At 43.5% G+C, this 27,288-nt stretch overlaps 1 protein-coding gene across 1 annotated transcript in view; it reads left to right on the forward strand.

Annotated features, from left to right (window-relative positions):
- HYDIN (HYDIN axonemal central pair apparatus protein) overlaps positions 1-27,288 on the forward strand; it is a 2,443,906-nt gene that overhangs the window by 1,665,223 nt on the left and 751,395 nt on the right. The window contains exon 71 of the mRNA XM_030205004.1: positions 6,743-6,954. Within this exon, the coding sequence (XP_030060864.1) occupies positions 6,743-6,954 (212 nt within the window). The remainder of the gene's footprint in view (positions 1-6,742; positions 6,955-27,288) is intronic.

The following is a 27,288-nucleotide window of genomic DNA, read 5'->3' on the forward strand; positions in this document are numbered from 1 at the left end:
TTGCACTCGCAATTGATCGTAGCCCCCTGCTGAAAGCGATGGGGCAGACGGCTTCCGAGTGGAGTTTTATAATCTTATGGGTGGGGAGGTGGTTTCCCCACTCACCAGGTTGTTTAATACAGTTATAGAGCAGGAGTCCATGCCTCCTTCTTTGGATATGGTGCATATAATTGTCCTGCTTAAACCAGGTCGAGACCCCATGTTACCGGAGTCATATCGCCCTATCTCTCTATTGAATTATGAAGCTAAATTGTTCGCGAAAATAATACCTAACTGGTTGTGGTTGGCTCACATTTTACGTAATATTCTTCTCAAATCACAGGTGGGTTTTGTGAAGGATCGTTCCATGGCTAAGAACATTCGGACGATACTCGCCACCTTGGAATACAGATGGCGGGAGGACCTTCAGTCCTTGCTTATAAGCTTCGATGTAGAAAAAGCTTTTGACAGGGTGCACTGGGATTTTCTTTTTGCTGCACTGTCAGCATATGGTTTTTCAGGACGTTTTCTCTCGATCATCAAAGCTCTATATTCTGCACCCCGGGTACGGGTGTTGGTTAACGGACAAGAATCTCAGATCTTTCCTATGCTCAGAGGTACTAGACAGGGATGCCTGCTTTCGCCTTTTTTTGTGCTTATGTTAGACCCTCTTCTTCAAGATATTAAGGCGAATCCGGACATTCAGGACATTCAGACTGTTTTAAGGTGGTGGCTTTCGTTGATGAACTTTTGGTTCATCTTACTAATCCAAGGGAATCCCTTGCAGCCCTATTGGAAACATTTCAGGAATATGGGGATTATGCGGGTTTTCGGCTAAATCTTAGAAAATCTGAGGCTTTGCTATCATCTTTGCAGTTACAAGATGCATGGGGTCTGAACTTTCCTTTACATTGGGTGGCTGGCTCTTTTAGATACTTAGGTACTCAACTGTCAATGGATGTCGCGACTTTATATTGTCTTAACATATCAGTCCTCATGGAGGACACTAGGCGACGTCTAGAGAGGTGGAGAGATCTCCTTTTATCCCTCTTAGGAAGGGTAAGTCTGCTGAAGATGGTTCAGTTTCCACGATGGTTGTATGTCCTCCAGACCATGCCCTTGAGGATTTTGCGGAAGGACTTGAATGGTCTTTACAGATTATTTAGTCATTTTTGTTGGGCACATAGGAAACCAAAAATACATCTGTCTACTCTGTTAGGAGATTGGGGGAGGGGGGCATTGGACTCCCTAATTTTTACAGCATTACAATTACGCATGTCTACTGTGCCATTTGGGTGACTGGTTTGGCCAGACACAAATTTATACACTAGTGGATTTGGAACGTGTTTTATGCCCCATATAACTTCTTTTCTTTTTTGCTTTGCTCTAAGTCATGCACGCCCCAATATTTGAAAGGGAGCGTGTTATTTAGGCCTTTACAGGAGATGTGGGGGGTCTTGGTGGGAAAATTGGGGGGAAATGCCTTTGTGTCTCATCAAATTTCCATTCAGGGTAATGTTACCTTTAGACCGGGAATGGATAGCTTAGTTTTCCGTGAATTGGAAAGGAGAGGTATATCTCTCTTGGAACATCTATTAGAGGAGGGGGGTGAGTTGCTCTCATTTGAGAAACTGCAAGAACGGGTGGGGATTACATGGGGTAACCAATTTGCATACTTTCAGATTAAGCATTACATTTACACATTAGATGGGTCTCTTCTGGGGAATCATATGGGATCCTGTGTTAGGGATTTCTTTCAGGAAGTGTCTGACTATTTCCGGGCTATGTAGGGCTTTAGTTAGAAGAATTACAGATAGGGATTTCCCAATGTTGAAGGCTAGATGGGCAGAGGATTTGGGAGCCTCCTTGGAGGACTGGGATGTTGCTGCCATGCTACGGGGTATTCCCGCCCTCACCATAGATGCAAGACTCAGGGAATGTGGATATCAAATAATTCACTGGACTTATATGACTGGAGTGCAATAAGGGAGTCCGAGGAATATGGTTGTCCTAAATGTGATGTACAACGTACTTTTTCTTCATGTTTTCTGGTCGTGTCTTACAATTCAGATTTTTTTGGAGGCGGATTAGAGGATTCCTGTCTTGTGTACTTGATAGAACCAAACAGGGGATGGTGGGTGGAACAATTTTACTTGACAAGCCTGGAGCCGACCATCCCATGTCTAGACATGCCATCCTCTTCTGTCACAAACTGAGTTTAGTGGCCCGGAAGGCCATTTTGCAATACTGGACATCACCAGAACCCCCAGCTTTTTGGCATTGGAGGAACCAAGTGCATTTGCTAATTACTTGGGATGCTAAAGAGGTGATGAGATCCCCCAAATGCAGGCAGAACTTCTTGTTGCTTTGAAACTCTTACCAACACATTTTAAGTCCTCAGTGCCGCAGCCTCATTGTTAATGCCTTATAGAGTAATTGTGACATAGTAATTGTGATTATGGAAGTTTTATCCCTCAGGAATATGTGGAGTTTTTTCCTGTACCCGCTCCGCCGAACCCCTCTGGCGGAAATCTCGGGCCCTTGCTGATTTCTTATACTTTAAGTTCATGCTGACCTCCTTCCAATCTGCTCTTTTACACGCTAAACAGGATTATTATATCTAACTGACCAACTCTCTTGGCTCTAACCCTCGGCTTCTCTTCACCACATTGAACTCTCTCCTCAAGGTGCCCCCTCCCCCAACTCCCCCTTCATTATCTCCTCAGACCCTTGCTGAATTCTTTCACGACAAGGTTCAAAAGATAAACCTTGAATTCTCTACCTCACCACCCCTCCACTAGTCCGTTCCCCTCTCTCTCCTTCCCCTCATTTCTTTTCCTCCTTTCCTCCTTTCCTGAAGTTACTATAGAGGAAACTACACTTCTCCTTTCTTCCTCAAAATGTACCACCTGTTCCTCTGATCCCATTCCCACCCACCTTCTTAATGCCATCTCACCTGCTCTTATTCCTTTTATCTGTCACATTCTCAACCTCTCACTTTCCACTGCAACTGTCCCTACTGCCTTTAAACATGCTGTGGTCACACCTCTCCTTAAGAAGCCTTCACTCGACCCTACTTGTCCCTCTAATTACCGACCCATCTCCCTCCTCCCTTTTCTCTCCAAATTACTTGAGCGTGCTGTTCACCACCGCTGCCTTGATTTTCTCTCCTCACATGCTATTCTTGACCCACTACAATCTGGTTTTCGCCCTCTCCACTCAACCGAAACTGCGCTTACTAAAGTCTCCAATGACCTATTACTGGCTAAATCCAGAGGTCTCTATTCCATCCTCATTCTTCTTGATCTTTCCGCTGCTTTTGACACTGTCAATCACAGCATACTTCTCGATACCCTGTCCTCACTTGGATTCCAGGGCTCTGTCTTTTCCTGGTTCTCTTCCTACCTCTCCCTCCGCACCTTTAGTGTTCACTCTGGTGGATCCTCTTCTACTTCTATCCCTCTGCCTGTCGGCGTACCTCAAGGTTCTGTTCTTGGTCCCCTCCTCTTTTCTATCTACACTTCTTCCCTTGGTTCATTAATCTCATCCCATGGCTTTTTCTACCATCTCTATGTTGATGACTCCCAAATCTACCTTTCTACTCCTGATATCTCACCTTGCATCCAAACCAAAGTTTCAGCATGCTTGTCTGACATTGCTGTCTGGATGTCTCAACGCCACCTGAAATTAAACATGACCAAAACCGAGCTTCTCATTTTTCCCCCCAAACCCACCTCCCCACTCCCTCTGTTTTCTATTTATGTCGATGGCTCTCTCATTCTCCCTGTCTCCTCAGCTCGAAACCTTGGGGTCATCTTTGACTCTTCTCTCTCCTTCTCTGCTCATATCCAGCAGATCGCCAAGACCTGTCGTTTCTTTCTTTACAACATCCGTAAAATCCGCCCCTTTCTTTCCGAGCACTCTACCAAAACCCTCATCCACACCCTTGTCACCTCTCGTTTAGACTACTGCAATCTGCTTCTTTCTGGCCTCCCACTTAGTCACCTCTCCCCTCTCCAATTGGTTCAAAACTCTGCTGCCCATCTCGTCTTCCGCCAGGGTCGCTTTACTCATACTACCCCTCTCCTCAAGTCGCTTCACTGGCTCCCTATCCGTTTTCGCATCCTGTTCAAACTTCTTCTACTAACCTATAAATGTACTCACTCTGCTGCTCCCCAGTATCTCTCCACACTCGTCCTTCCCTACACCCCTTCCCGTGCACTCCGCTCCATGGATAAATCCTTCTTATCTGTTCCCTTCTCCACTACTGCCAACTCCAGACTTTGCTCCTTCTGTCTCGCTGCACCCTACGCCTGGAATAAACTTCCTGAGCCCCTACATCTTGCCCCATCCTTGGCCACCTTTAAATCTAGACTGAAAGCCCACCTCTTTAACATTGCTTTTGACTCGTAACCACTCGCCTCCATCTACCCTCCTCTCCTTCTTCCTGTACACATTAATTGATTTGATTTGCTTACTTTATTTTTTGTCTATTAGATTGTAAGCTCTTTGAGCAGGGACTGTCTTTCTTCTATGTTTGTGCAGCGCAACAATAAAAATTGTTTAAACATAAAAAAATAAGTCTTACTATGGTAAGAGCATATGTGCATAAGGCAAGGTTTTTTCCCTTTTAAAATTGTCTATTCTAGTCACATCATTAGAGGGGACTGAGTCTCTGTCCCAGCCTCATGCCTCTGCTTCAGCCTCCCCAAACAAGTGAGTCACTATCTGCCTATGATAATACAGATGCAAAGCAAAATAGATAAAATACAATTCACTATTCCTTCTACTCTGGAATATGGAAACTTTTCTTCTTTCACCCTTTTACATCTTCTCCTTCTCCTCACCTATACAAATGGGAAGAAATTGAAGTACTTTAAAGCAATAAGAAGGAGAACTGTATATATTTGATAAACCTCTATATTGATACTGCCTCTGCTGTTTGTCCCATGGATTTTGAAATGACATATTAAGTTTCCGTTAAGACTTTTCTAGTTCAGAGCGTATCCAACCATGTAGCCTGCATTTTTGTGTGGAAGGAGTGTGCAGCATATGTATAGACAAAGCCTTTCCGGAATCCTGGACTATCACCAGGCCCAGCCTATGGTCAAATAAATAAGTATTGTATATCCAGCTAGCTGTCATGCTCTGGCCATATAGGTGGTCTGTAACTTAGCCAGGGCTACACACTGACTACTTTTTTTCACTTCCAAGGCTATATGGAACCTTTTAAGTCTCCTCTTTTCCTTTATATTCCTAATCAGTACAGTTCTGTAATGTACAGTGGCCTAAGCAATCCCCTTTCATCAAACTTATACTATCTCAGTACCTGGACTAGCCAAAGACTCCTACCCCTTCAGTATGAAAGATATGAAACTTCTCTTGCCCAGTATTACATTATATTACATTACAAATCACGTTTATCAACCGCCAATACCACAGAGTTCAGGGTGGTTTACAATAAAGAATAACTGAGCATTCTCAGGAATCAAAACTTCAATTAATTACAAAAATCAAAACAAATTCTTACTTAATTAACACAAATTTCCAAAATAAAAAAGCTTTAAAAGATTTTTGGAACTGTATGCCTCAAAGACATAGGCAGTTCATTCCAGCTTCTCACAGCCAAAAATAGAAACGATGAAGCAAATACCAGTCAGGAATTCCTCCAAGTAAGGTCTCCTCCTACTATTACCTCACTGACAAGAAGAACCCACCCAACTTCTGGAAAATCTGGGTGGCCAGAAAGTCACAATACAGTAATTTATTAGAATCACTACCGTCTAAACAGCATAGAACCTTAGGGGTCTTGTAAAGAAACTGTGTGTATTAAACATGTAAAATGTATTGGATATTTTTCTGCATTATGTTCTGAAGTGTATTTCTCCTGTTTAGCCAGCAGATGGTGCATGTTTATGCTTAAAGCTGTTACAGAGAACTGACTTGTCTTTCTTTATTTGGAACACAGATAATAGGAAGTGTTTGTAGTGATGTAGCCAGTTTCTATTTGAAACTTGACTGTTCTGGGCTCTGATTGGCCTGGAGGTTTGAAAATTACCCAGCAGATGCTGGCTGTTGCTTCAGTCTTAGCCAGGAAGAAAGAGACACAGATAGTTTTGTTGAGGCTTGGTGAATTATATGTCCTGATTTTCCCAGGTACTGTTTAGCCAATATGCAATTGTTTAGTTAGTGTTATAATTGATCCATATTTCAGTTGCCTGTTATCGTTTGCCTATTTTTGTAGTAGTAGTAGTATTTGCACATTTTTGTCCCGTGTTCCAAGTTCTGAGAATAAACACAATTGTTTGTTTGTTCTGCCTGCCTGGACTGATAAAGAACCCTGGTGGTTTGTGTATTGGGTTTGTGAATGCTTTCTGTGAACTGTGGGACCACTGGGAGTGTGTCTCCAGTAACCTAGAAATCACTGGGAATGATTTCAGAGCGGGAGACTCACCCAGAGGCGGTTGTGACCCAGTCAGTGGGAGGAGGGTGCTAGTGTAGAGCATGAGCAGCAGGTGCAGGCGGACCTGAGCTATGCTGGGGATAGACCCTCTAAGTGGCTGTGGGGTATCCCCAGGTGGGTGGCTAGGCATTTCGTGACAGGTCTCTAAGCAACTGTAAGAGGAAAATATTATTATTTCCCATTCTTAGTTTATGGAGTGAGTTATCATGTTCATGCTGTGTACCTGCAGCACTAAAACCAATATGATTGGTTCTCTTGTAGGTGACAGTTATTTCTTCCTCCAGTCTTTCTGTGTTTCAGGAGGAGCCAGCTACTCCAACTAAGAGTCGACTTAAGAAGGACAAGCAAGACTCAGGAACTGAGCGCCAGAAAGACAAACGTCGCTCAGCCTCAGTCAAGAAGAGCCTGTCAAGTCAGGAAAATCCTTTCACACCTCCTAGAGCTGTAACACCTGTGTCTGGTCTGGATCACAGTAGTGTTTCTAGAGAAACTGTCCATGAGAAATTCCTCAGGTAAGACCCACTGTAAAGTAATTCAGATCTCAAAGTAAGCTGAAGTCATAAAGATTACTGTAAGCCAGTCTTGTTGTTTTTGTTCGTATTCCAATGTTTCCTTGGACATAGGGAAAACAATTTTCAGAGCCATTCCCTTGGTTAAAGAGGTTTGTCTTTCAGAAATTGCCTTATGTATTTAATTTTTTTATATACCATCTGCAAGCTTGAAAACTATCAAAGTGTTGTACATTCAGGTACAGTAGGGTTTTTTTGAGGGGGGAGGGTTGTCTCTGGAGGGTTCACAATCTTTTAAAAAATTGTTCCTCCTATATATAGGTAATATGATACACACAGTAACATTACATATATACATAATTTTACCCACAATAGGAGGAGCTGTTCCTGAGGACAGTATACTGTTCTCATACTATGTGTTTCCAGGGTAATATTTAACAGATAGCTAAACTGGTTCAACATCTATAGAGGGGCCTCAATCTCTTAATTTCTAAGTGTTTTCTTTTTTACAAATAAGTAAATAAGGGGCAATTCTATAGTTAGGCACCTTCATTTAGGTGCCCCGAGAACATGTCATAAGAGCCTATTTTATAACAGCATCTGGGCCCCAGATTCCATTATAGCATACTAGCATAATCTGGTATCAGTTGCTTTCCAATTATGCACCTGCAGTTACATCAGTCATAAAGCTGTCTTAAGTGTGGTAGCCTAAATGTGGCAGGGATGCATGTAACTTAAAGTATTCTGTAAGGTATTTATTTATTTATTTATTTATGGCATTTATATCCCACAATATTCCCGCCTACGGGCAGGCTCAATGTGGCGTACAATAGTCTATTAAGCAAACAGTAGTACAAAATACAGTATACAAGGTCGCAAGAGGGAAAGAGAAATAACTGAGGAGAGAAAGAGAGAGAGGAGAGGTGATAAGTTATCGCTGAGATAGTCGTGGATCAAAAGGATGTGGCGCCAGATGGGCTCACAGCTTATGCTCTACCAAAAAGGAAGGTCTTGAGTCGCTTCTTGAAGGTCGGGTGATCTGGAGTGAATTTGACCTCTTGAGGCAGCCCGTTCCACAATTGAGTGCTGAGATAAGAGAAAGAGGAAGCATAGGCGGTCTTATATTTGAGGCCACTAAAAGCTGGGTAGTGGAGATTGAGGTACGAGTGAGCTGACCTTCGGGAGTTCCTGGGCGGCAGGTTAATAAGAGTGTCCATATAAGCAGGGGCTTCTCCATAGAGGATTTTGTGCACCAATGCACAGATCTTGAAAGTGATGCGGTCCTTCACAGGAAGCCAGTGCAACCTCTCACGCAGCGGTCTCGAACTTTCAAATCTCGATTTACCGAAGATGAGCCGAGCTGCTGTATTCTGAGCAGTTTGCAATTTTTTTAGGAGCATGATTGTGCATCCCCCATAGATACTGTTGCAGTAGTCAAGGCGGCTTATAACTAGAGACTGGACTAGGTTGCGGAATACTTCTCTAGGGAAGTAAGGCTGGATACGCTTAAGCCTCCAAAGAGAGAAGAACATTTGCTTGGAGTTCACATGCTGCTCCAGTGTCAAAGATCTGTTAACCAAGACTCCCAAGATTTTTAGGGACTCCGAGATTGTCAGGATGAGCTCAGGAGTAATTAATGTAGGAGGCCTGAGTTTGTTATAGGGAGAGGAGAGAATCAAACAATGTGTTTTCTCGGTGTTGAATTTGAATCGAAATGAGTTGGCCCAGTCGAGCATGGTGTTAAAGCCTTGCCGAATCCTACAGGTTATTTCACTTAGGTCTTTCTCAAAAGGGATAAAGATAGTGATATCATCAGCATAGATAAATGGGTTAAGTCCCAGTTTGAAGAGGGCCGCTGCCAGAGGAATCAACATCACGTTGAAGAGGGTAGGTGATAGTGGGGAGCCCTGTGGCACTCCACAGTCTGCTTTCCAATGAGATAAGTTAGAGTTGGCGTGTACTTGGTTAGATCTAGATGTAAGAAAATCTCTCAGTCAGGCTAGTACGTTTCCACTGACACCAAAGTAATCTAGGAGCCACAGCAGGACAGTGGTGTGCTGGTAAATGGTTTAACAACAGGCTGTCTCCCCGGTCCCCCTCTGCGCCCCCCCCCCCGTCCCCCTCTGCGCCCCCCCCCCCCCCCCCCCCCGTCCCCCTCTACGCCCCCCCTAAATTGCAGAGCTGGCTATAGCCGGGGAGAGAGCCTGGGGGGGTGCATTCCTCCAGGAAAAAAAAATGATCCCAGGTTCCAATCTAATTCATGTTTAATGTATGATAAAATGCCATAAATAAGTAAATAAATATAAACTTTTAATGTTGAGCACCTGATTCTCAAAGTGAACATATTCCAAACACTATAATGAAAATAAAATGATTTTTTTCTACCTTTGTTGTCTGGTGACTGTTTTTCTGATCATGCTGGCCCAGTATCCGATTCTGCTGCTCTCTGTCCTCTTAACTCTGTTTCCAGGGCTTCCTTTCCATTTATTTCTTTCTTTTCCTCCTTTCGTCTTCATTTCTGGTCCTCAGCTTCTGCCTATTTTCTTCATCCATGTGCAGTTTTTCTCCTCTCTTCCTTTTTCCTCATCTCATCTCCTTCCTCACTCTTCCCTCCCCTCCATCCATGTCCAGCATTTCTTCTCTCTCCCCTGCCCTCCATCCACCCATGTCCAGTGACCCTTCACTCCCCCTGCCCTGCATGCACCCATACCCAGCGACCCTCCTCTCCCCTGCCCTGCATGCACCCATACCCAGCGACCCTCCTTTCCCCTGTCCTCCATCCACCTATGTCTAGCAGTGGCCCTCCTCTCCCCTGCCCTCCATCAACCCATGTCCAGCAGTGACTCTCCTCTCTCCTGCCCTCCATCCACCCATGTCCAGCAGTGACCCTCCTCTCCCCTGCCCTGCATGCACTCATACCCAGTGACCCTCCTCTCCCCTGCCCTCCATCCACCCATGTCCAGCAGTGACCCTCCTCTCCCCTGCCCTCCATCCACCCTTGTCCAGCAGTGACCCTCCTCTCCCCTGCCCTGCATGCACCCATACCCAGTGACCCTCCTTTCCCCTGCCCTCTATCCACCCATGTCCAGCAGTGACCCTCCTCTCCCCTGTCCTGCATGCACCCATACCCAGCGACCCTCCTTTCCCCTGCCCTCCATCCACCCATGTCCAGCAGTGACCCTCCTCTCCCCTGCCCTGCATGCACCCATACCCAGCGACCCTTCTCTCCCCTCCATCCACCCATGCCCAGCGACTCCCTTCTGCCACCCCCTCCCGAGTTGTTCAGCGAATTCTCCTCCCTCCCTCCCTCCGGATCCGGTCCCTCACCAACTCCTTGTCCTTCTAATTCTTCGGGACAGGCAGTCATGCCTGCCCGCTGCCAGTGCTGACTCTCCCCCGCTGCCGGTTCGCGCTTCAAAATAGCCGCCGAGACTTCAGCAGAAGTCTTGTGAGGCCGCCTCTGGAAGTCTCGGTGGCCATTTTTAAAGCGCGAATCGGCAGTGGGGGAGAGTCAGCTGGCAGCGGGCAGGCAAGACTGCCTGCCCCGAAGAATTAGAAGGACAAGGAGTCAGTGAGGGACCAGATCCGGAGGGAGGGAGGAGGGAAGGAGGAGAGCCAGAGCCGGCTCGCGATTTTTAACAACCGGCTCGCAAGTCGGTAGAAAGTTTAACAACCGGCTCTTGCGAGCCGGTGCGAACCGGCTCCAGCACACCACTGCAGCAGGATGCCATGGTGCATGTCGAACTGCAAGAGCAAAATGCTGTTCCCTACAGCTATTTCCCTCTTGAAGTTGGATAGGAGAGTGACAAGTACGGTCTCAGTACTGTAGAGCGGTCAAAATCCCGACTGCGAGGTATGCAGAATATTAAACTTGTCCAGGTGCTCACTAAGTTGTTTATTCACCAAGCGCTCCATGAGTTTCACAAAAGGGGAATGGATGCCTATGTGTATGCATCCCTTGCATTTATGCACTATGCCGCTTATGCCCACTTATGCATTAGAAGCATACAACTGGAATTTTTGCTAATCCTTGAATTGATTGCAGCTTGTTCTGCCTTTTGCTCAACATATGCTGATTCATTGATAATATTTGCCAGTACACAAGTCAGACACAGTCTTGGCTAGATCTTATGACTCCTGAAGCAGAAACATAGATCTGTGTCGAGTCTGGTAACATTTTTATGTGTGTTGCAGACCTTTTTCTGTATGTAATTGAATCAGGCTATCTGTTTTTATATTTTATTGATTTTAGAAAATTTTTTATTATTATTGTTTTTTGGTCGGTTAATAAATACCACTTTATGTATGTTTATTCACCTCTGTAGTTCGTTGGAATTTAATTGGTCCTCCCCTACTCCCTTCCCCAAGACGTATGCACACCCTCACAGAATAACACATAGGCACCCTGCTACCATATCCTTATGCAAATGTAGACTTACAGGAGAAAATGCTAGGATTCTGTATATTTACGTGTTAAAGAGGTATGCAAATGCAGGCACAATATTATAGAATTGTTGTTTTCTCTGAGAACAAGCAGGCCATTGTATTCTCAGAGCCTGGTGCAAATACTGACTAGCAAGATTAACTTAGAATTTTCTAGCAGTGTCCTACTGCACATGCGCTGGTGCCTTCTCAACTGAGGCGTGAGCACAGGTTCCTCAGTCTTTGTTTTTGTGCCGAGCTGGGAGAACGAGTCATTGTGTTCTCCTCTCAGTGCATATTTTCTCTCTCATTCACAGTGCTTTCCCCTGCAGGTATTTTTATCCTTTTTTCTTTTTTTTTTTTGTATTTTTCATTTTTTTCTTTATTTTATTTTGCTTCCCTTTAATTTTTGTAGGTTTTTTTTGTTACATTTGTACCCCGCGCTTTCCCACTCATGCAGGCTCAATGCGGCTTACATGGGGCAATGGAGGGTTAAGTGACTTGCCCAGAGTCACAAGGAGCTGTCTGTGCCTGAAGTGGGAGTCGAACTCAGTTCCTCAGTTCCCCAGGACCAAAGTCCACCACCCTAACCACTAGGCCACTCCTCCACTCCTTCTTTCATCTCATTAGGTTTTCTTTCTTTTTCGCAAGTTGCTAGGTCTATTTAGGCCGGAGCACCAACCTTGATTTGAATGCTTCCCCTTTTTACTGTTCACAATTAAGGACTTTAATTTGGCTGTAATTCTTTTCTCGATGTCTCAGAAGACTTCCAATGGCTTCAAAGTTGCGCCTAATGTAATCGGGTGATTTCTGTGTTGAACCCATACTCTTGGTGCATCGAGTGCCTTGGACCTAACCATGTTCTCTCTGTTTGAAAATGCAAATGAGAACATAGAGGGCATAGCAGGTCCAACATGAGAGACTTTTTGGCTCCTCTAAGACTGGTGCATTGACATTGGCAATAAAAGCATCAACCTTGATGGCTGCCAAGACTTCAACATCCACTGGGAGTGCACTGGCATCAGGGCCGTGCCAACACAGTAAGCGGGGTAAGCACCACAGGGGGGCACTGACCTCTGGAGGGTGCCGCCGCGCCATGCTTACCCTCGCCGCTTACCGCAGCTCCTGGACCCAGACAGCAGCCCTTTTATTTAAATTTACCTCCGACGTCGTAGCAGCTGAGCAGTGTCAGTGAAAGCACTGCCGACGTCTCCAGCCTTCCCTTCGCGCTCATTCGTTCCCTCAGTGTCCCGCCCTCGCAAGGAAATGACGTCAGAAGAAGGCGGGACATTGAGGGAATGAACGAGCGGGAAGGGAAGGCTGGAGACGTCAGCAGCGCTTTCACTGACGCTGCGCAGCTGCTGCCACGATGGAGGTAAATTTAAATTAAATACAAGAAACCAGACTCAGAGGGCGGGCAGGTGGACATGGGAGGGCAGGGGAGAAAGGAGAATTGCTGGATATGGATGGAGGAGGGAAGGGCAGAGAGGGACATGGATGGACATGGATGGGAGGGCAGGGCCCAGGGAGAGAGGAGAAATTGCTGGAAATGGAGAAGAGGGGAGAGAGGAGAATTGCTGGATATGGATGGAGGAGGGAAGGGCAGAGAGGGACATGGATGGACATGGATGGGAGGGCAGGGCCCAGGGAGAGAGGAGAAATTGCTGGAAATGGAGAAGAGGGGAGAGAGGAGAATTGCTGTATATGGATGGAGGAGGGAAGGGCAGAGAGGGACAAAGGTGGGCATGGATGGAGGAGAAGGGAGAGAGAAGAAATAATGGGCATGGATGGAGGGGAGGGAAGAGAGAGGAAGGAGATGAGATGAGGGAAAAGGGAGAAAACCTGCACATGGATGGAGAAAATAGGCAGAAGCTGGATCCGCTGGACAGTCTGCAGAGGACCCAGCTTTTACTTATGGATGTAAGGCAAGAAATGAAGAAGAAAGGAGGAAAGTAAAGAAATAAATGGAAAGGAAGCCCTGGAAACGGAGTTAAGAGGACAGATAGCAGCAGAATCAGGTACTGGGCCAGCATGATCAAGTCACCAGACAACAAAGGTAGAAAAAAAATCATTTTATTTTCATTTTAGTGTTTGGAATATGTCCACTTTGAGAATTTACATCTGCTATCTTATTTTGCAATGTATAGCAATTTGTTTCTAAGAATATTGCTGACAATTTCTGTCAGTGTGGCAAGTGGTGAGCGATCATTTTCACGGTTAAAAATCATAAAAAATTATTTGCGATCAAGTATTTTGCAAGAAAGGCTTGCAAGCCTTGTCATGATTGCTATTGAGAATGAAATATGTGCCCAGTTAGATATCAAAGATTTAATTACTAATTTCGTGAACATGAAAACACGAAAAGCTAAGTGGTTGTAAACCCTCTATTTGTTCAGCAATCCCACAAACATGCTCTCCATCTTTCAGCTCCTATTTCCTTTGCATCTTGTGCCACACAGGGGAGGGGGGCACCAACTGATAGTCTGCAGGGGGGCACCAGAGACCCTAGGCATGGCCCTGACTGGCATCAAGAAGGTTTCCATCTCTCTCGACATCAGGCACTGAGAGTAGGTCCTGGGACCGATCAGCATCAGACCCGACACTGAGGGCACACACAGGTTGAATGTCGGCCTTGACACAGAAGGACAGTGATGCAGAGCATCGGAAGAAGCCCAAGAAGCATAAGCATCGGTCCTCATCGACACTTAGCTGGTTAAGTTAGAGCCAGCCAAAAAAAAAACACGAATATTCAATGCCAGTCACCAAAAACAGCCTGGCATTGAATATCCATGTTGAGCACTGGCGTCGGACAGACAGCACACTGCCCGATGCCAGCTGAAAATCACCCAGCAGGTGTTTAGACTGGCTGAGTTATAGAGGTAAAATAGTTGGATTTGTGATGTCATTTTTTTTAATTGTAGTTTAATTGTAGTTCCTCCCCTATTCCCTTAATAGCTGAAATTACCTGGCCTCATTGAGAGCCAATCTCTCTCACCAGGGATGTGTCTTCACATACACATAGAGTCTCTTTTGCTGAGCTGTGTTAAGCAGCTAAAGCAGGTTTTACTGCGTAGTGATAGGGTAGATAGGATTGGAGGAGGGGTAGCACTGTATATTAATGAGAACCTTGATTCAGATAGGCTGCAAATATTGCAGGATACAAAACCCCTTTTGGAATCTTTGTGGATTGAAATTCCATGTGAAAAGGAGAAAAAAATGGTGATAGGAGTGTACTACCGTCTGCCTGGCCAGGACGAGCAGACGGATGCAGCAATGTCAAAGGAAATTAGGGAAGCAAATAAAATGGGCAATGTAATAATAATGGGTGATTTCAATTATGCAGATATAGACTGGGTTAATGTAACATTGGTACATGCTAGGGAGATAAAATTTCTTGATTAAATCAAGGACCGCTTCATGGAATAGCTGGTTCAGGAGCCGACAAGAGAAGGAAAAATACTAGACTTTGTCATTAGTGGAGCACATTATCCGGTGTGGGGGGGTAACAGTGTGAGGGCCACTTGATAACAGTGATCATAATATGATCAGTTTTGATATTGGCATTGAAGTAAGTGAACTTAGGAAATCAAATACACTAGCGTTTAACTTTAGAAAAGGAGATTACGATAAAATGAGAAAAAGGGTGGAAAAAAGACTAAAAGGAGCAGCTCACAGGGTAAAAAAACTTGCATCAGGTGTGGATGCTGTTCAAAAAACACCATCCTAGAGGTACAGGACAAATATATTCCGCATATTAGAAAAAGAGGAAAAAATGTCAGCCGGCGTGGTTAAACAGTAAGGTTAAAAAAATCCATTAGAGCACAGAAGCTTAGCTGAAATTGGGTGGCGGGGGGAAGAGGGGTTGGTGGTTGAGAGGCTAGGATAGGGGAGGCCAGACTTATACGGGGTCTGTGCCAGAGCCGGTGATGGGAGGCGGGACTGGTGGTTGGGAGGCGGGAAATACTGCTGGACAGACTTATACGGTCTGTGCCCTGAAAAAGACAGGTACAAACCAAGGTAAGGTATACACATATGAGTTTATCGTGGGCAGACTAGATGGACCGTGCAGGTCTTTTTCTGCCGTCATCTACTATGTTACTATGTTACTTCAGAAAATGGAGAAGAGAACCAACTGAAAATAATAAGATAAAACATAAGGAATGACAAGCCAAATGCAAAGCGGAGATAAGGAGGGCAAAAAAGGACTTTGAAAAAAAGTTAGCGTTAGACGCGAAAATACATAGTAAACATTTTTTTTTAGATACATTAAAAGCAGGAAGCTGGCTAAAGAATCGGTTAGGGTGCTGGACGAAAGTGGTGTTAAAGGGGCGATCAGGGAAGACAAAGCCATTGCAGAGAAATTAAATGAATTCTTTGCTTCGGTCTTCACCGAGGAGGATTTGAGAGGGACACCGGTGCCAGAAAGGGTATTTGAAGCAGGCGAGTCAGAGAAACTAAATGAATTCTCTGTAAACTTGGAAGATGTAATGGGTCAGTTCTGCAAACTGAAGAGTAGTAAATCACTAGGACCAGATGGTATGCATACCAGAGTATTAATAGAACTGAAAAATGAACTTGTAGAGCTACTGTTAGTAATATGCAATCTATCCCTAAAATCAGGTGTTGTACCAGAAGATCATAAATGTTGTGTTAGTGTTGGCAGAGAAAAAGCCCTCAGAAACCGCTGGCCAAAAAGGTCTGCGGTTTAGTGCAAGGTTATGTTTGAATCAGTTCATAACTCTTGCAGCGTTTCTATCATTGGGCAAAAAAACTCTGTAACCACAGGGCTATATTTAAGCCTCAAATGAAATAAGACTGACTAACAGCAATGATTTATAAATCGTCAGGCCCTACTAATGGCCCGAAACACATCAGCAAATCAGCAAAAAAAGAAAACTTAGCTTTTAAAACTGAAATCAAAGCACTCGTCTTTTTCCGTTCGACGGGGATCACCGCCATTTTGAAAGAGTTTGTGCCTTCAACTCAACTTCAGCATACTAGCACTCCGTTCCTGATGAAGCCGCGTTCTTAGGTGAAACGGTGATCCCCGTCGAACGGAAAAAGACGAGTGCTTTGATTTCAGTTTTAAAAGCTAAGTTTTCTTTTTTTGCTGATTTGCTGATGTGTTTCGGGCCATTAGTAGGGCCTGACGATTTATAAATCATTGCTGTTAGTCAGTCTTATTTCATTTGAGGCTTAAATATAGCCCTGTGGTTACAGAGTTTTTTTGCCCAATGATAGAAACGCTGCAAGAGTTATGAACTGATTCAAACATAACCTTGCACTAAACCGCAGACCTTTTTGGCCAGCGGTTTCTGAGGGCTTTTTCTCTGCCAACACTAACACAACATTTATGATCTAGGCTGTAGTGTTCATTTTGTATTATTCTATACGTTTTCACTACAGCGCACTGCACTTTGTTCTAATTATTATTTGTTGTACCAGAAGACTGGAGGATAGCCAATGTTACGCCGATTTTTAAAAAAGGTTCCAGAGGAGATCCGGGAAATTATAGACCGGTGAATCTGACCTTGGTACCGGGCAAAATGGTAGAGGCTATTATTAAGAATAAAATTACAGAGCACATACAAAAACATGGGTTGATGAGACAAAGTCAGCACTGATTTAGTGAAGGGAAGTCTTGCCTCACCAATCTACTGCATTTTTTTGAGGGGGTGAACAAACGTGGACAATGGGGAGCCGGTGGATATTGTGTATCTGGATTTTCAGAAGGCGTTTGACAAAGTGCCTCATGAAAGACTCCAGAGGAAACTGGAGAGTCATGGGATCGGAGGTAGGGTATTACTATGTATTAAGAGCTGGTTGAAGGATAGGAAGCAGAGAGTAGGATTCAATGGTCAGTATTCTCAGTGGAGAAGGATAGTTAGTGGGGTCCCTCAGGGGTCTGTGCTGGGACCGCTGCTTTTTAACATATTTATAAATGACCTAGAAATGGGAGTAACTAGTGAGGTAATTAAATTCGCAGATGACACAAAGTTTTTCAGGGTCGTCAAGACGCAGGAGGAGTGTGAAAGATTACAGGAGGACCTCACGAGACTGGGGGATTGGGCGTCCAAGTGGCAGATGAAATTCAGTGTTGACAAGTGCAAAGTGATGCATGTGGGTAAGACAAACCCGAATTATAGCTATGTCATGCAAGGTTCCGCGTTAGGAGTCACAGACCTAGAAAGGGATCTGGAAGTCATCGTTGATAAGATGTTGAAAACTTCTGCTCAGTGTGCTGCGGCGGCTAAGAAAGCGCACAGAATGTTGAGTATTATTAGGAAAGGGATGGAAACCAAGCATGAGGATGTTATAATGCCGTTGTATCGCTCCATGGTGCGACCGCACCTCGAATATTGTGTCCAATTATGGTTGCCATATCTCAAAAAAGATATAAAAGAATTGGAGAAGGTGCAGAGGAGGGCGACGAAAATGATAAAAGAGATGGAACGACTTCCCTTTGAGGAAAGGCTAAGACGATTAGGGCTCTTCAGCTTGGAGAAAAGGTGGCTGAGGGGTGATATGATAGAAGTCTACAAGATAATGAGCGGAGTAGAGCAGACAGATGTGAAGCGTTTGTTTACATTTTCGAAATATAATAGAACCAGGGGACACAAGATGAAGCTAGAATATGGTAGATTTAAAACAAATAGGAGAAAGTTTTTCTTTACTCAGCGTGTAGTTGGATTCTGGAACTCGTTACCGGAGAATGTAGTGACAACAGCTGGCCTTACAGTGTTTAAGGGGGGTTTGGACAGATTACTGAAGGAAAAGTCCATTAAACATTATTAAATAGATATATATTTTGGGGGGGAGGGGGGTTGCCGGGTTCTTGAAGCCTGGATTGGCCGCTGTCGGAGACAGGATGCTGGGCTTGATGGACCCTTGGTCTTTTCCCAGTATGGCGGTGCTTATGTGCTTAAATGTTAGCATGTATTTGCACTAAAATTTATCATGCATTAAAACATTCCGCATGATAAAAATACCCTGTTAACTGCTTAATGCGGCTATGGGTGGGAATTAGGCAGAATAAAGGCAGAGAGGAGAATGGTCTTTCCAGACAAATAGTGTGCAGGTGTTTACCTTCTACTAGCTGTCCTGACTGATGACAGTGCAGCCACAATTACTACCACCTCAAGAAGTAACGCACACTAAGGTGGGAGGAAGCCTAGGAAGATAGGTAGCACAGGCAAAGGTGGGAGGAGGCCTAAGAAGGAAATAAATAAATAGCAGAGCTGCTGTACCCGGTTGGTATCAGTAGGTTGGTGACTATCCCCCTTGCTGTTTCCAGCTAGCTAAGGGTGGTGAGTCTCCTGTTCAGAGTGGCGATACTGCTAACATCTGGCACTGAGGAGGACACCCATTGATGTCATCAGGGGGCTTGAATTTCTTCAAATTGGTGCCTTTGTGACTCCCTTGGAGCTGGTGTACTTGGCGTCCGAAGGTAGTGAGTCTCCTGTTCAGAGTGCCAATGCTGCTAACATCTGGCACCGAGGAGGATGCCTGTTGATGTCATCAGGGTCTAGAATTTCTTCAAATTGCTGGTGTCTTTGTGGCATGTAGCCACAGGGGTATGGCCAAAGGGCATGATCAAAGGGGCACACCAGGCTCCTTGGGAGCCTCTTGGAGTCCAAAGGAGCACAGAGGAGCATTTCAGACTGTTTTTCTCCTAATGAGGAAACACAAGGTAAAGCCTAAAACTTATACTCCAACGGATTCTGGTCCCATGGAAAAGCACTTGGCTCCATCCCAGTCTCCTCCTACTCTGGTACTTTCTCCTTCATGAACCTCTTTAAGTTCAACATATCATACTCCTTCCCTTCCCCCTTCATCCTGTAAGTTGGGTGACCCACAGTTGGTTACCCCTTCCTCTATTGAGGTTCCAAGTGGTCTGGTTCTTATCTTTTACTAAGTTGCTGACACCTGTTCAGGTGACTGGTTCCACTGAAGTACTTCAAATATCACTTTGAGATATTTGTGGGATCAAAACCAACATGTGAAAGGGATGCTTAAAACAGGAAACAGTTGAAAATTGGCTAATGTAAACTCTAATATTATGGTTTTGGACAATAAATTATCTGTGTTTGAAATGCGAGCTTCTTCTCTTCAAGCTTCCTCTCCATCAACAATTAAAAATTCTTATGCAGGTCTAAGCACAAGATGGCCGCCGAGCAAACACGTTAACAGGCAGTATTTCTGCAGCTCTCTCATTATACCTTTAGAGATGCCGAAGCGATGAGGCAAGTCTGCTTCCCGGGCCCCGGAGCGAGCGGTATCCTCCTCTCAAGATATTCGGCCTTTTTTACAGATGACTGTGGTACCATCAGCAACAGCGTTCGGATTATCGGGAGCTAGCCCGCAGACACGCGCTAGTGCAGATGGAAGCACAGCAGTGTCTCCTGGGCTTGAGCTTACGCTCAGCCCAGATACACGGGAACCGCCCCCTCAGCCGTTGGGTTACAGCACTCCATCGGAGATGACTCTGAATCGATCCCCAGAGAGTGGTGAGACCGACCAGAGTCGGGAGGCGGAACAACGACCGTTTGGAGTGCAGGCTCCCTTGATTGGGACACCGATACTAACAACGACGTCGGTGCGAGATGTTGCTGGCTTGAAAACGGATTTGCCTTTACAGAAAGAGGTATCACCTCCACTTTTTTCTTTTCAAATGCTTAAACCAGCTGAGGTAACTATGGACTCTTTGTGGACTCTGATAGCAGATCTAGGAAAATCACTTACTCCTCAGATAAATACACTAAACCAGGAAATGAAAAAAACATGAGGAAAAAATAAAGAATTTGGACTTAAAAGTAGGGGAATTGGAACAGATGAAGGAGAAAAATGATTCCGATATGAAAGTACTTCAAACACAGTAGGAGGTTATAATGAAGGATTTGACTTCACTAAGAAGAAAAACTGAACTCCTTGAAAATACTGTTAGAAGCAATAACTTACGTTTGTTAAATTTTCCTAAACAAATCACCAAACTTCCTAGGGAAATGTGGAAGAAATACTTAATGGAGATCCTTGGGGTAAAAGAGGAGTTGATTCCTCCTTTTACTTATGTTTATTATCTCCCAACTAAAGAAGATTCTGATAAAAAAAAAGAACATGATCAATTGATGAATGTAACTGCTTTATTAGAATCTACAGATATTGAAGATACAATTCCCACTACGTTAATAGTGACTGTGGCGCTCGCGCCAGACAAGCAATGGCTGATGTCTATGTTCTTTAAAAATAAGGATAAAACATTTCTTGGCCAGAAAGTTCAGATGTTCCCTGATATCTCCAGAGAAACACAAAAGCGTCGCAAATCATTTCTTTTAATGAAACCAGCAGTAACTCAGCTGGGAGCCACATTTTACTTGCGGTACCCATGTAAGTATGTGGTACAGTACCAGTCAAACAAGTATATATTTTTCAATCCGGCTCAGTTAGCAACATTTCTTAACTCAAGGCAGAACAGGGGCACTTAAAACATCATACCCATTGATTAGGTTAACACTGTTCAACACTAACCTGTTATCTTTGCTTGCTCTATCTTAGATAAATTTACTTTAAATATACTCCATTTCTAAACATCTTGTTCCAAAATGTGGACTTGAGCATGAAATTTCACGTGTTTTTCTTGGAATTATTTTTCTTTTACTAATGTTGAAATGTATTGCTTTTCAAACAAGTGTGTGCTTGATTATAAAGTTGTAAAATCTTATAAAAAAAATTCTTATGCAATTCATATGAAGTTAGAGATGATGGAAAATGCAAGTAGAATTAGGAACCTGTGTTTCCTTAATTTCCCATCTATTTACTTATTGTCACCTGAAATTCTTCTTAAGAAATATTTTGAAGAAGTTCTAGCATTGGTTAATTCTGGTACTATTTCTATTCTTAATTGGTATTATTTACCTGCAAAAGTAAGGTCTCAGGAGACCATCAGGGGGTGGATCAGCTTGTCTCACCTGAAATAGATTTGACAGCTTTTTTTGGAAGACACTCAGGTTGTAATAAGTACTAGGTCCACCCTCTTGGTCACTTTGGCATCTGAGTTAGATAAGAACTTGATTTTGAAGAAGTAGTTTCATTAAAAAGCTGTTAATTTTTGTGGAGCAAAAATTTCTATTTTTCCTGATGTTTGCCAGGGTGACGCAACTTAGGCATAAGGACTTTTTGGATTTAAAACCTCGAGTTCTTGCCCTGGGAGCTAAATTGTTTCTGACATTTCCCAATAAATGTATTCTTACTTTTCAAGATAAGGAATATATATTTTGGGATTCACTGCTTTTACAACAATTTGTAAAGGGTCATGAGAAATGATGTTTAGAATTAGTACTTATTAGGATTATGACACTATATTATAGGGCCTCTTTTACTAAACCACACTTGCAATTCCCATGCAGCAATACAACGTAGCCCATTCAAAATGAATGGGCTGCAGTGCATTTGCCACACTGGTAATCACTAGTGTAGTTTAGAAAAAAAGGCTCTTAGGAAGCCTCCCTGGACTGGCGTCTGGACATATGAGGTGCTTGCTGATCGGGCAGGCACTCCCGCAGTCTCCCTACCAGTGACATCACTTGGGAGTTTGAAGCCTTATCAGAACTGGGCCTTCCCATGGTACATGCCCCACGGACACAAGCTTGTGGGCGCATGACTAAAGGGGTACATACGACACTCCCTTTTGGAGCCCCTTCGGAACCTGGAGGAGCAGGATGGTCCTATGGATCAGCACATAAGGGTGATTTCAGCACTGAGAACAACTGGAACTGTGAGTACTCTCGCTCCAGCAACTGCTTCTTTTTCCTCCCCACAGTGTACCCCTCCTCCACAATCTGCTATGACTTTGTCTGGCACGAGCACACCAATGGAAGGTACAGCTACTGCTAGTTTTTTGGTTACTTATGGAGAGGAAACTGGACTTTCTGGGTTAGGATGTTCTCTAACAGAGCCCCTGTCCCTGAACCTGTTCAGCTTCCCTTGGAGTTTGGCCCAAAGGGAGCAATTGATTACAATAAATCAATTTCTTTGCAAGATATTTGGCAAGTTGTCACAAGGATTGAATATTCTCTTCAAGGGACTATTTCTTCACTATGTAAATTTTCTCAGGAGGGATCAGTTAAGTTTGATTAACATGATAAGAAATTACAGAATGATAAGGCTCATTTGCAAAAAATTGACTTCTCCCTTATTAGTTTACAGTCTTCTCTAGTTTCAATGGTTAATGATAGTTCCTTATTTCATTCTCAGCTGGAATCTATGGAAAATCATCATAGGACTAAAAATAATAGAATTTTGAATTTTCCAGTCACTCATTACTTGGCTCCTTTAGAGCTTCTAAAGATGTATCTTTAAAATGTGTTGCAATGTCCTCAGGTAGACACTTTGTCTGTTGAGAATATTTTTTATATTGTGAGAAGCTCTAGGCAAACTAGGGATGAAGAAGAAATGGGTCAGATTGTGTCAGTTGATAGCTTGGATATTTCCACGTTTTTGGAATCTTCTCAAGACTTAATTTCCAAGCAAGCTATATTGTTGGTTATGTTTTCCTTTGAGCTTGAGAAAAATGAAATTATGAATCTTTATTTTACTAAAAAAAAGTGTTCCCTTTTGTGGCAAGCAGATTTATATGTTCCTGAACATAGCCAGATATCTCAACTTCAGAGGAAACAGTTCCTGCAGTTAAGGCCTTGACTGTGGGAGCTACCTTTTACCTTAAATTTCCATATAAATGTCTGATTACTTATGGGAGCAATAAATATGTTTTTCTTCATCCTTATCAACTGGAATTGTCTCTAGCAGATAAACCTGTTCTTCAGGCCATTAAAGTTTAATAATTTATACCACTGTATACTAAGCCACGTGGCAATGCCTACACAGCCCATTCAAAGTGAATAGGCTGTATCGGCATTAGCGTATGACAGCCACTAGCATGGCTTAGTAAATAGGAGGTTTAGTTCTTAGGTTATGTAAATGAGGGTAATATATTTGCTTTAGTTCGTTTTCCTCTTTAATTGTTGGTCCTATTGGCTCCCTAGGCCTTTTACTAAGCTTTGGTAAAATGTGGCCTGTGATAGTTTGGACGCATGAAATTAGCGCACACTGGGCCATTTTTTTACTGCAGCTGGGAAAAGGCCTTTTTTAATGGGGCAGTAAATGGCCATGCGCTAATATGAAAAGTAGCATGCGGCTATTTCCTGCCTGAGCCCTTAATACCACCTACTTACTTGGTGGAAAGGGATCACGCTGTACTCATGCAGTAATCAGGCAGTGCGCACCAATGTGACCGCGCTGCTGATTACTGCCGGGAATTCCCCCCCCCCCAATAGAAAATAGAAAATTATTTTCTACCGCAGAAAACAGTGCGCACCAACTTCAAAATTACTGCCTGGTGCCCATGCTACCCCGGCGATAGTGTCAATTTGATGTGTGCTACTCATGCATTAGCCCTACTGCACCTAAGTAAAAGGGCCTCTAGATGTGGACTAAATGTTGATTGTTTTTTCTTATTGTGAATTCTGATTATTTGCTTGATTTTGTTTATTGTATATAAATTGCAAGTCAATTTTTTAAAAGAGGCCCTTAATTAGGAATCTTTTGTGGGGTTTTTTCCTAATTTTAATTGCTTGGAGTTTTACTTTAAGTAGGTTCACCAAATCCTTTCACGTGGGCTAGTTGGAATTTTCTTTTCTCCTTTTTGAATTTTTTTCTTGTATAATCTAATGTGGTGATTCTATTTTTGTGCATTGTTTCTGGATTATGTACTTTTGAAGCTTCAAATTAAAAAAAATAAAAAGAAATACATGTAAAAGTACATTCCCATGACAGTACACTCCCCAACTTCCCCCACTCTTTACACATCCTACACTAATGTCCAATCCCCATCCCCCACCACATTCCCTCATATAGTAAAATAGTAGATGATGGCAAATAAAGACCTATACAGTCCATCTAGTCTGCCCAACAAGATAAATTCATCACATAAGGTATGATATAGTACTTCACATGTATACCTGATCTTGATTTGTCCTTGCCATTTTCAGGGCATAGAACGTAGAAGTCTGCTCGGCATGGTCCTTATTCTAAAACTTCAGAACTTGTAATCAAATTCCCTTAAAAGCTCTACTCCAACCCATCCAAGTCTATTCAGCCACGATCAGAGCACAGACCATGGAAGTCTGCCCAGTACTGACCTTGTTTTCCAATTTCTGAAGCTGAATCTGTCCAGCTACGATCAGAGCACAGACCACAGATGTCTGCCCAGCACTGGCTTTTCTTCTCAATTTCCTGTGGTGCCACCTAATCTCCGCTTAGTTTCTTTGGATCCATTCCTTCTAAACAGGATTCCTTTGTGTTTATCCCACACATTTTTGAATTCCATTACCATTTTCATCTCACCACCTCCAGTATCTACCACCCTCTCAATGAAAAAATACTTCCTGACATTATTCCTGAGTTGGCCCCCCTTCAACCTCAATTCGTGTCCTCTAATTCTACAACCTTCCCATCTCTGAAAAAGGTTTGTTTGTGCATTAATACCTTTCAAATATTTGAGCATCTGTATCATATCAACCCCTGTTTCTCCTTTCCTCCATGTTATACATGTTCTGGTCATTAAGTCTCTCCTCTTATGTCTTGCTACGCTGTAAGACTTTTTACATCCTTAGTAAGATATGGCCTCCAAAACTGAACACAATACTCCAAGTGGGTCCTCACCAATGACTTTTACAGGGGCATCAACACCTCCTTTCTTCAGCTGGTTCTCTCTATGCAGCCTGGCATGCTTCTGGCCGTGGCCACCACCTTGTCACTTTGTTTCCTTACCTTGAGATCCTCAGACACCATCATCCCAAGGTCCCTCTCCTGAGCCGAGCTTAGAAATCTCTTCCCTCCTATCTGGTACATCTTTTTTGTATTTCTGCACCCCAAGTTCATCACTCTGCACTTCTTGGCATTAAATTTTAACACTCAGACCTTTGACCATTCTTCTAATTCTTGGAGATCTTTTCTCATGGTTTCTCCGGGGTATTCACTTTGTTGGCTATCTTTGTGTCATCCGCAAAAAGGCAAACTTCCTTCTAACCCTTCAGCAGTATCTCTCACAAATGTATTAAACAGAATTGGCCCCAGCACCAAGGTTAAACCTTCGTGTATTGAATTTTCCTAAAATCCCTGGCAAGACACCTATTGACTTGTTTAAAAAATATTTGCAAGAAAATTTGAAAATGCCTCAAGAACTTATTCCTCCAATAAGTAAAATTTACTATCTTCCAATAAGTCCAGGTGGAAAAGAAAGAAAGAAAGAAGGTGTTGGTGCGGATGGTATAGACTTTAACAATCTGAAATTTTGGAACAATCTATTGAAATAGTTCCGGAAAGAGCCACCCTTTTGGTCTCCCTGGTGTTCGAACAGGATCTCAATGCAATATTAAAACTATACTTTAAATTTTTGAAGGTTCCTTTTTATGGAACAAAAATATGGATATTCCCGGATGATACTAAAGTAACTCAGGAATGTAGAAAATTATTTTTGGCATTGAAACAGGATGTTCTTAAGTTAGGTGGCTCGTTTCTGTTAGTATATCCTTGCAAATGCCTAGTCAGGCTTAGTGGGATAAAGTATGTATTTTATGACTCAGAACAGCTGAAATCCTTTCTGGATATAAAACAACTTAATGTAGAATCGGATAAATGAGGATTGACGAATTGCACACTTAAACCGCATTATGTTTATTTTTTCTGTTAATTTACCTTTAAATAACTCCACTAAATTGTAACTCCCCCCTCCAGTTGAGGTCTAAGAAAGCATGTACAATTTTTTCTTCTTGTTTATTTCTTTAACATATATTATGCTGTTTTTCTGTAACAAGTGCTATACTTGTAAGAAATTGGGAAATTTCATAAATAAATAAAAATAATAAAAAAAAAAGAATTGGCCCCAGCACCGATCCCTGAGGCACACCACTGCTCACCTTCCTTTCCTCCGAGTGGATTCCATTTACCACCACCCGCTACCACCTGTCAGTCAAACCAGTTTCCAATCCTGTTCACCACTTTGGGTCCCAGGTTCAGCCCTTTCAGCTTATTCATGAGTCTTCTGTGAGAGGGACCATATCATAGGCTTTGCTGAAATCCAAGTAGATTCCATCTGGCGCATGTCCTTTATCCAGTTCTTTGGTCACCCAGTCAGAGAAGTCAACTAGATTCATTTGGCAGGATTTTCCTTTGGTAAAGCCATGTTGCCTCGAATCCTATAACCCGTTGGCTTCTAGTAAGTTAACTATATTTTCCTTCAGCCTTGACTTATTTTTCCTACCATCAACGTGAGGCTTACCAGCCTGTAGTTTCCCATTTCTTCCTTGTCTCCACTTTTGTGAAGAGGGACCACATCAACTCATCTGTAATCCCACGGAACCTCTCCCATCTCTAAAGATCGTTAAAGGCAGATCTCTCACCCAGTGGCATAGCTAGGGGGGCGCAGGGGGTGCAGTCGCTCCCCCAAACAGAGTTTTGAAAAAATGGCGCCTATGCGCCACGTGCCAGTAACTTTCTCTGCCGCCTTCCACGTAGTCTTGCATCTTTCTCCCTGTGTTTCTTCTGCTGCCTGCTGTCTCCCGTCTGCGTCGTCATTTTTACTGCCCTGAAGCGTTCTCCCTTGGCACCGGCAATTCACAGTCAGCCTTCTGCCAGCGTCGGGGCTTTCTCTTCAGGCGCGTCTCACTCCCACCTCTGCGGAAAAGAGAAAGTTGCGTTAAAGTAGGCGGAAGTCCGGGATGCGCCTGAGGAGAAGCCTCGACGCTGGCAGAAGGCTCTGTGAATTGCCGGTGCCGAGGGAGAACGCTTCAGGGCAGTAAAAATGATGACTCAGATTGGAGACAGCAGGCAGCAGAAGAAAAACAGGGAGAAAGATGCAAG

The sequence above is a fragment of the Microcaecilia unicolor genome, chromosome 5 (assembly GCF_901765095.1).
Source record: "Microcaecilia unicolor chromosome 5, aMicUni1.1, whole genome shotgun sequence".
Lineage (NCBI taxonomy): Eukaryota > Metazoa > Chordata > Amphibia > Gymnophiona > Siphonopidae > Microcaecilia > Microcaecilia unicolor.